Source organism: Vigna unguiculata, chromosome 3, assembly GCF_037176805.1.
Source record: "Vigna unguiculata cultivar grain cowpea cultivar isolate G323 ecotype 2 chromosome 3, ASM3717680v1, whole genome shotgun sequence".
Taxonomy (NCBI): domain Eukaryota; kingdom Viridiplantae; phylum Streptophyta; class Magnoliopsida; order Fabales; family Fabaceae; genus Vigna; species Vigna unguiculata.
This window is the reverse complement of record NC_140794.1, coordinates 48,029,487-48,040,029: the sequence shown is the minus strand read 5'-3', so window position 1 is coordinate 48,040,029 and position 10,543 is coordinate 48,029,487. Positions and strand designations below refer to the sequence as shown.

The window sequence follows — 10,543 nt, the reverse complement described above, 5'->3', positions numbered from 1 at the left end:
TCCAACTTCAACTTATCCTTAATTTTTTCAATCATGCTATCATTTGTGCTGCAGTTGTCTAAAGTGATAGTAGACAATTTTGTATCAATATTCCAATCGAACAAACAATCAACTAATACATTGCAAAGTCGATCAGCTGTGTGAGGTGCGGGAACATAAATGAACCTATAAATTAAGCAATATTTTGTAAGACATATAATCTTTCTAGAGGTGCATAAAAAAAATTACTGGAAAATTTATAAATTAAAAAAGGTGTACCTCAAAATTATATTTTGCAATGTCCAATTGTCATCAATATAGTGAGCTGTGATAGACATATACCCTTTCTTTTGATTGCTTGCAGTCCACATATCCGATGTAATTGCTATTCTTCCTTTATTTGTATCTATCAACTTCATAACAACTTGTTTTTCATGTTCATAGATGCCGAGTATCTCTTTCTTTATCGTATTTCGTGAAGGAAGTTGAAATAATGGTTGAATTGTTGTCACGAATCTAATAAAACCAATATGGTCCACTATTGACAATGGATATTCATGCAATATAATCATTGTTGCAAGTTCCCTCTTGGCATTTTCTTCATTATAAGCTCCACAAGCCAATTCCTTTTTGCCACTTGAAATCTTAGAAAAAAGTGTTTTTTGTCCCCCTTTTCCTTTTGCTAAAGCCTTCTTTTGAATACATATGTTTGTATGATGGTGCAAGTGCTTTGTTTCATTCTTTGTTTCTCCACCAAGCAGTTTCTTGCAATAGTTACATTTAGCTTTGTATTTTCCATCAACTTTTATCTTTTCAAAGTGTTCCCACACAACACTTTTCAATTTCCCTTTCTCAGGCTCTACTTGTGTTGTTGAATGTATTTCATCATGAACTTCTGAAGGTGTTTGCGTAGATGGATTCAATGGAGATTGACTGTCATTATTGGAACTTTGAAAGGGAGTTGGTTGTTGTGAACACTGTGGTGGACTTGGTACCTGCAAATCTTGATCTCCTGTGCTCATTTTCTCTAGAAACTAACATACGTAACAAAAAAAAATCAAACAAAGTAAAAAGGTTAATTTCTTTTTTAACAAAATATAAAAGGAAAACCAATAATCAAGTTTAAAAATATTTCAAATATTTTTTATACTATTAAAAATTTATATTATACCACTTAAACGAAATAGCACAAATAACAAAATTAAATTAATAATAATTCAAATTTAAACATAGATTCTTCATCTTTTGATCTTGAATTAAATTAAGGATTTATGCAATTGAGCACTTAAAATTGAAAATTAAACATTATCATGAAACAAAAAATAAATAATAAATAAAATTATCATAAAGGAGTAAAGATAATTAAATGTGTGACCCAAATTTGAGAATATCCATTTGAACATAACATAACGGAAAAAAAAATGTATAATTAAGATTATGATAAAAGGAAAAGTACCTTGAAGATCTGCTTAAACCTTAAAGAACAAGCCAAACAATTAAAAGAGAGTAAAAAAGTGTATAACCAAAGTAACAAAAAGAAGAGCTACAAAATAAGAGTCAAACATTTTCATGAAAATAAATAAATAAATAAAGATAATCAAATGTGTAACCTAAAAATTATTTCATAGAATGAAATTGAGGAACACCTATTTGAACATAACCATGTACAGAGAGTAAAAATTATGTAATAAGAAGAAGAAAAATTACCTTCAAAATTAAATCTTGAAAAACAAACCAGACAATTGAGAGAGTAAACAAAGTGTATAACAAAAAACAAAGAGAATGAGAAATATGTTATATATATATATATATATATATATTATATTATATTATATTATATTATATATTATATTACTATGTTTATATATATTATATGTGTGGATATCTTATGTTTATATATATATATATATATATAATTATTTATATATATTATATTATATTATATATTATATTATTATTACTATGTATATATATTATATGTGTGGATATCTTATGTTTATATATATATATATATATATATATATTTTTTATAGATATATATTTATTTTAAGTATATATTATATTATATTATATAATAATATAAATATAATAATATATATTATATTATTATGTATATATATTATATATATATATATGCGTAGATATTTTATGCTTTTATATATATATATATATATATATATATATATATATATATATATATATATATATATTTCTTTTAAATTTTTATAAATTTGTAATGTTATAAATTTGTTTATAAAAGATCTCACTAGTTAAATGATTAATTTGTTTTATACGTATATATTATATATATTATATTATATTATTATGTATATATATTATATGTATATGTATATTATATTATATTATATTATATTACATGTATATGTGTAAATATATATATATATATATATATATATATATATATATATATATATATATATATATAAGTATATTTTATTTATATGTATATATACTATATTATATTATATTATATTATATTATATTATATTTTATGTGTAAATATATTATTTATTTATATATATTTTTTAGATTATTTAATAAATTATAAATAGTTTAGTAATTTAAGCGGGGACGGGTATTTGGGCGGGTATATATATATCCCCATCCCCATCCCCAGTTGAAAATTTCGGGTATTACCCATACCCATACCCATACCTAGTCAAAGCGGGGATTCTCCGTCAAAACGGGGACGGGTTCGGGTGATACCCACGGGCACGGGTTTATTTGTCATCTCTACACAGGAGGCATAAAGATTATATTTCAATTCATTGTAAAAATTTATTTGTTGGTTGATAAATACTCGACGTATTAAAATAAATATTATATTTATTATAAACTGTAAAAGTAATATGTGTATATATATATATATATATATTTAATTTAAAAACGAATCAGACTTTTCGGATTAATTTAAGAAAGAAAAATATATTGAATTTAATTTTATAAAAAAATTGAAATGAGTAAGACTTTATTGACCGCTTGTGAGTAGTGCCAAGTGCTCATTTGAGATAGAGAATAGTACGCGGGATAAAGCGCTACTCGTCACAGCCACACCATGGGACCCACAGAGACGGAGCACATCCATCACAGCCCTCACAGGCAGGTTATCCAATAATAGTCACTGTTAGTTGCACTTTGTTGAGGGCACTGTACTGTCTTCTTCGCAGGTCAAACTGCCACTGCCACTCAGATTGCCACGTTCTTTCCTTCTTCTTTCCTCGACTTGGTCCCTTTTCTCCACACATTTCAATTTCCTCACTCATACTATTTATTTTACTTCTTATTATTTATTTATCTTCCCTCCCACTTTCTCTCCTCTTTCCTTCAAACTCTGAATCTTCAACCTGGTAAATATGCTTCTTCTTTCTATTTTCAGCGCCATGCTTCGCTTTCACTCCAGATACAATCTCTTCCTTTCTTGATATTTTTCCTTTCGTGGGTTGTATCCTAATTGAATGCTCCCTCCCCTTAGGCCTTAATCATAATCAATTCTGCGTTATTATCAGTTTTGCTTTATTAGTGGGTTTTTTTTTTTTTTTGAAGTCTTCTGTCTCTCTCTCTCTCTCTGATCTTTTTGATGGGTGGGGCACTTATGGAGGACATCGTCAACTGAGCAAAAGTGGGACTTTTTTGTTTTTTGGAGATTATAAGAAAAGATAATTATGAACTCCGACACGTGCTACACTTTACTTTTAATAAAGTTTCTTAGGAACCGTTGCGTTTTGATGTTCGTCGTGCTTCTTGTCAATGGTAGAGCTGTACGAAAGCACTCCGAGCTCTCTGAATTCTCCTTCACACGATCAACTTAGTGGCGATTTCGCTGTTTTATCAAGTGCTCATTTAACGCCTCGTGGCTTTACTGTTTCAAAGATTATTTAATTATTGATGGTGGGTAGTGGCATGTTTGGAGTGTGTGATGATGATGGTTTGGAATTAATCAACTTGGCTCTGTTGGAAGGCTTCTTCTTATCGTCCTCACTATAGAGGGTAATTCATTTCCCCCTCTTTCTGTGCCATTGTGTAATCCAAATTACTTTCAATCCTCGCATCCTATTTTCATCTTATGTTCAAATTGTTTCCAATATACTAACTCGTTTCATCTCATGTAGCGGATTATTTGTTGCTCTCTTTTTCGTATTCCAAACTGGCTTCATTTATTTTTTCAGCAGTTTAATTTCAGTATAAATTAACTGAATGATGAATCGTTTAGCTAATGATGATGCCATAAATTCACTTTATTGCCTGGAATATCCCAACTTCAATCCCTAAATCTTCTCTTTCTCTTCTTATGCTTACTTTCAAATGGGTTTTTTACTGAGTTTTGAGATAACACTACCCGGGACACTTTTTTGTGGTAACTTCTTAGCTGTTGGCAAATAGTTTTGAATATTTCAGGAAAGGTATTACCCTAACTGCTGAAAACCATAAATTAATAGGAGTTAGATATCCACACGCTGTAATTTCTCTTTAAAGCTCTGTGCATGATTTTGTATAAGAAGTGAACTAACTTGCTTAATGTTCTTCCCTTTGTAGCTTCGGATACTCTCTGAATGGGATATGATGGCAGTGAACTGGTAGAGACATTACCAAGTCCTTGCTCCTTTAAGGTTCTGGAAAGAATTTAATTTAATTGTGTTATATTGAGGATGTTTATTGACAGTTTACATTCAATTCTTATTAAATTGATACTGTTTGAATGGAATCCATTTTGATGAAGAGAATATAAGCCTTTTACTCAGTCAATCGCTAAGATATACTTTTCAAAATAATTGCCGTTGTTTCCTTTTTTCTTCTTGTTTGATTTAGAAGAAAAAAGCGCTGACTTTATAGCTTACCCTTTACTTTTAAGATATGTGGGTGTTTTCTAAAAGAAGAATGTTTGGTGGACACCCCAATGGAAGTCTATGCCCAGTCAGAGATAGAAATAGTGAAGAGAGAAGTGATAAATGTCATAGGTGATATTATATGATAAAAAAAGACTGATAGAGAAAAAAAAAGGGTTATTAATTGAGTATTTGCACCATCGGGGTGTTAAAATTAAAAATAATACTTCTTTTCAACTACTTTGCATACTGAAGCCATGAATTTTATTGATTGTAATTTGTCTATGAAGGTGCATCGTGCGATGTGCACAGAACTCAGGAAATTAGTTGCTAGAATCCTGCGGATAATTCCACGTATAGAAGAAGCACGCCCTTGCGGAATGCAGGCTCTATGTTTGCTCAACAGTGCAATTTATAAAGCTGCACAACTGCTGATATACTGCTCTGAATCTAGCAAACTCTACCTGGTGTGTAGTTCTTATTATTTCAGCTACATAAAGCTATATAGCATTCTGTAATATGCATAAACAACTTGGGAAGGGGGATACCATTTCTTCTTTGCAGGAGTTAAAATTTTTCAAATAAATCATCGTATGTAGTAGCTGTACTATCATATCAAATTGAGCAAAGATATGGAGAAACAAGTTTATTGTGATGCATAGAAAATTATTGAGCAACTGCAGTTACATATTATATAATCATTGATTATGTTAGTGGCAAGCTAATTCAGTTGGTTCTAATATCACTTCCAGGCAATGACAGGGGATTCCATACTCTCAAAATTTCAAAAGGCAAGACAATCGATGGTAAAAAACTTGGTCCAGATTCTGAATATGGTTCCGGTGATGTTGGCCGCAGAGGTTAGTCCGTTTTTATTCCCGTATGCTAAATGCCTACATGTGAATCAGACACTCCTTCTCATAATTAGTAAAATCCATTCGGTGATTAAATTAAATATATCCACACAGTGCTGAAAATTTTGTTTTCTAGTTGAATATTACATACGGTCGCATTATTGTTGATCTGACATATCTGATATTTTGTTTTATTTTATTCACTACATTGGCTTATGCTGTTTGTTACATCGTATATTTATTTCGAACTTCATTTTAATCCTTTGGTTTGGCATTGCAATGTCTCTTGCAGATTTCTCGACTAATTGGTGATCTTGAGTGTGTTACATTTGTCCTCGACTCAGCTGAAGTAGCAGCTGGGAAGGTTTTGAAACAATTGCTCCAGCAAGATTCTTCAACATCAGATAAAGATTCAGTGGAAGAATCTGAAATAAAACATTTTCAGTTTGTAGCAGCAAGACTTAATATTACATCCTCATCGGCCATCTTAATAGAGAGACGATCTATTCAGAAGTTGCTAAATAAAGTCAAACCAGCTGATCAGCCGAAAGAGATTGTCTTGAAAAATCTTTTGTATCTCCTGCTAAAGAACAAAAAATCCATCACCGGAGAACAAATTGAGGTCTATATGCAAAGTGAAGGACCAATCACAACTGAAAACTCAGTTGACGAGTCTCAAAGCATCCTTCACGTCGAGTCAGAACCATACTTGAACCATGATCAGCATAGAACTCATGCCAATGAGTTGGACAGACCTACACCTCCTGAGGAATATACATGCCCAATATCTTTAAGGTTGATGTATGACCCTGTTGTCATTGCTTCAGGAGAAACATATGAAAGGATGTGGATACAAAAGTGGTTTGATGAGGGTAATACTATATGCCCAAAAACCAAAAAGAAACTGGATCATATGGCATTGACTCCAAATGTGGTCTTCAAGGACCTAATATCAAAGTGGTGTGAAACTAATGGAGTCTCCATTCCTGACCCGAGCAGACAAGTGCAACATTTTCACTCATGGGAAGCTTCCTCCAATTCCATTAAGAGTTTTGGAAGTTCTTTGTATGATTTAAACTTCCAAATGGATCTTAGTAACGTGTCACTTGGATCTTTAGATACCAGTTATAATTCAGATTCCTCTCATTCTAATGCCAATCATGGCTTAGATTTGATATTGAACAAGACCAGCGCCAATTCTCGTAGGCACCAATCTCGTGCACGGATTCATGACGTTGATCTGATGCGTTTGTCTAAACTCCATGAACGTCGATGGGAATCTCAATGCCAACTCATTGAAGATATGAGAATAGATTTCAAATGCAATAACCATATCTTTTGCTCTGTCCCATCTGAAGATTTCATTGACCCACTCACGAGATTTCTGAGCACTGCCTGTGAGAGGCATGATGTTAAAGCTCTGAGATCTGGAACTAAATTGCTATTGGAATTTGTGAAGTGCTGCCGGTACAATTTCTTTTTCCCTTGCAATTTGGTTCTTGGTTCATTGTTGGTTATTTCGTTTAGCTTGCATTTGTTTGCTTTAATTTGTTATTTTGTGAGTTTTATGGATTTTTTAACAATTAACCGTTGAAAAGCAAGATTTACGGGGCGTAGAGTAAGAATGAAAGATACTGGAGCTTTCCTTCGATGCTAAAACTCATTCCAAATCCTTGGCCAATACCTTGAGATTATTGTTTCATTTAATCTTGAATATTTATACTCGTAACGCATATTTGATGGATTTACTTCCTAAAAGCAGGAAAAAAAGTGTTTTCAATTTAAAAATGCCGTCCTGCTTTATCTTTGTTCCTGTTTTGTTATTGGAATGACTTCTTTGTGGTTTTCATGTAGCAATGGTATGACCATTTTAACTGAAGATGCATGCATTATGTTGGCAAGTCTTCTTGACACAGAAGTGATTGGTGAAGCTCTTACCATAATGGAAGAGCTGAAAGGAAATTGGTGTGAGAAAGCTAACATTGCAGCTTCCACTTTACTCACTTCTGTTTCAAAGATCCTTGATGTTGGTAGCAAACAGTTCCAAGGAAAAGCTATTAAAATTATGTTTAATTTTTCATCCAATAGTCAAATGTGTGCCTACATGGTATCTCTGGGGTGCATCCCAAAATTACTGCAATTTTTTGGAGATAAAACCCTTTCGAGAGACTGTATACATATTTTGAAAAACCTTTGTGAGACTGAAGAGGGTAAGGTTACTGTGGTTGAAACAAAGGGATGCATGTATTCTATTGTTGAAATACTTGGGACTGGCAGTGACGAGGAAAAGGAACCGGCACTGCGTATTCTACTCTCTTTATGCTCTCAACGAGTGGAATACTGTGAGATGGTTATGGAAGAGGGGATTATTCCTTCTCTTGTCGACATCTCCAATTCAGGAAGTGACATGGCAAAGGCTTATGCACTTGAACTACTCCGTCTTTTAAAGGAAGATAGAGAGTTTGAGAATGAAGACTATTATGAGCCAAATTTTAATGCCTCTCAAGAATCTACCCATCGCTATGAAGAAAAGAAATCATCAAAGAAACCTTCCATTTTGAAGAGACTGTCGATCTTCTCAAAATCCAGTTCAGTTGCACCAAATAACAGGAGATGCAAATGAGGTTCCATGCATTTCGACCTTTTCCTGCATACCCTCCAGAACCTTTTTGTGGGTATTATGTGTCTGATAAGAGACATTTTGGATGGCAGAGAGGATTTTTAGATAGGCTCTTTGAATATTTGTGGTGAGACTAGACCAAGTCATTTTGCTCTTAATGCCAAATCTCGTCTTGAAGCATTTGAAGCCTGCTGCATAATTTTGTTCAGTAACTGCCAACTGTATAAAGTAGTGTTTTTTCTTCTGGTGTTAGTTATAGGGATGTTTTTGGCTTGTAACTTGTTGGTCAGAATAGTTATAGGAACAGCCTTCTTTGGTAGAGCATTGAGCTGTCTTTCCATTTTATATTGTATATCTTAAACAGTAAATATTTTGAGAACTGATTTTAGAGTATATATTTTGAATGGTTTATATTGTTCAAATATCACTCACTTAATATCTTATCCTACTTTATGTTCAGAACACCGTTTAATTGAAACCGTCCTTGAGAGTTTGAAAAATAAAGAATTAGTTCTCTAAAAAACCATTAACAAACTGTCTTTAGTATCAAACTGGTTTACTTGTTTTATATTTAGTTAGGTAGATTGCACTGCTTTTTTTATGGTAATACACAGTCTGACATTGAATCGTGATGACTGTGAATAGTTAAATATATAGATTAATAGATGTCACTTATTAAAGTACACATTACATGACAAAAAGAGAGGAACAAACCATTTCAGTATTTCACTCTAGAATTCTAATTGATACACTGAATACATTGCTCATGCAAAACAACAAAAGTTGCTATAATGGTGGTTCAGATGAAGTCTTCCTTTACAGTGGTTGAACTAATTTAAAAGTTCACATGTTATTAGAATTTATTCTGAGTTTTTATGATATGAGTATATAATATTTTTATAGGCATAAATACCTTTTTGGTCCTCATTTTTGTAGTATATGTTGCGGATAGTCCTCATTTTGACATAATGTTTAAAATGGTCCTCATTTTTATCGAATGTTTAAAATGATTCTCATTTTCGCAATTCGTGTTTTATTTGGTCCTTTTCTGTAACACCGTTTAAATCATTAACGGAGCATTGTATAGGTGGTACGGTTTGTATTAGAGTGTGTTACGTGTACGGTACATATGGCTAATTAACGTTAATTTATCAATTTAGGGGAAATTTTGCAAATAGGGAAATTTCTTCGTCTTTCTTGAGCTCGGATTTGCAGAGGAAGCAGCTAATACTTGTCATTTCATCATTGAATTGCAGTTGCGCTCTTCATTTCAATTTTCCAGTTAATCATCATTAACGAGGTAAGTGGGTTTAGGATTTTCTGGGTTGTGTTTGCTCGTGGGTTAGGGTTTTCGTAATTCTATTTTTGGGTTTGTTTGTCTTTCGATTGTTGTGATGTTCTGCATGATTTCTAAATTACTTCCATGATTTTGTGTAGTTTGTGTCTGTAGGTGGGGTTCAGTATGGTATTATTTTAGTTGGTTTGTTTGTCGGTTGTCGGTGTTGGTGTAATGGTTGATAATGTTAATTTTTACCATTATCCAAGCTATATTTCCTTAGCAAAATCATCTCTTCCAAAGCTTTTAACCTACTTAATCCTCAATTTTACCTTACTTTTGTAAATAAATACATTTTGGGTTACATTTATCTAAATATACCACTAATCCCCATTTTTTTGTGTCCTTTTTGTAGATGGGAAGCTTTGTCCAAAAATCCAGATTAATGAGTGACCCGGAATAGCAAGGAGAAGAAAAAAAATGTCAACAGGAAGTGCCTGGCGACACAACGCAAGCGCCAGGCGGAACAGACCGCCAGTCAAGTGCCAGCCAGGCGCCCCTGTTACGAACCGCCGGGCGGTAGCTGCCAGTTTTGCCCCTGTTTGCTCGATACCGCCTGGCGGTGAGACCCTTCCGCCAGGCGCCAGTGTTTGCTGATGTGGCAAGTTGGCTCTTTTTCTTCTGTTTTCGCGAGAAGAAACGGATCTTTGGCATTTTGGAGGCACGAAGAACACATTTGGAGAGCTTGGAGGAGTGTTAGGGCTTGTGGGAACAACTCCATCTTCCTCTTTGTATCTCTTTCTCTTCCATCTCTTCCATTTTTAAGCTTGAGCTCTCCATGGCAATGGAGAGCTAAACCCATTTTTGTTGGGGTTAGATGTAGCCACGAAACTCTTGTGTAAATGCAAATGTTTTGATTATATATATGACTCTTTCATTAATTGCTAGTCTTCTTATTTCTTCACTTAAA

The 10,543-nt window shown here is 33.0% G+C and overlaps 1 protein-coding gene across 6 annotated transcripts; it reads left to right on the top strand.

The window, feature by feature from the left end:
- Positions 1 to 3,216: 3,216 nt before the first annotated feature.
- Positions 3,217 to 8,719, top strand: LOC114176100 (U-box domain-containing protein 5-like). 6 transcript variants are annotated; one of them, XM_085671110.1, is made up of 6 exons: positions 3,217 to 3,987; positions 4,534 to 4,574; positions 5,114 to 5,290; positions 5,576 to 5,683; positions 5,970 to 7,144; positions 7,532 to 8,719. In XM_085671110.1, exons 2-6 carry the CDS (start codon positions 4,551 to 4,553, stop codon positions 8,298 to 8,300), a joined length of 2,253 nt encoding a protein of 750 aa, XP_085527236.1. In that variant the 5' UTR covers positions 3,217 to 3,987; positions 4,534 to 4,550; the 3' UTR covers positions 8,301 to 8,719. The 6 variants fall into 6 exon arrangements, with proteins under 6 accessions (XP_085527236.1, XP_027916829.1, XP_027916832.1 ...); XM_028061028.2 differs by having other exon boundaries at positions 3,219 to 3,987; positions 4,534 to 4,607; XM_028061031.2 differs by having other exon boundaries at positions 3,329 to 3,347; positions 4,534 to 4,607.
- The last annotated feature ends 1,824 nt before the right edge of the window (positions 8,720 to 10,543 follow it).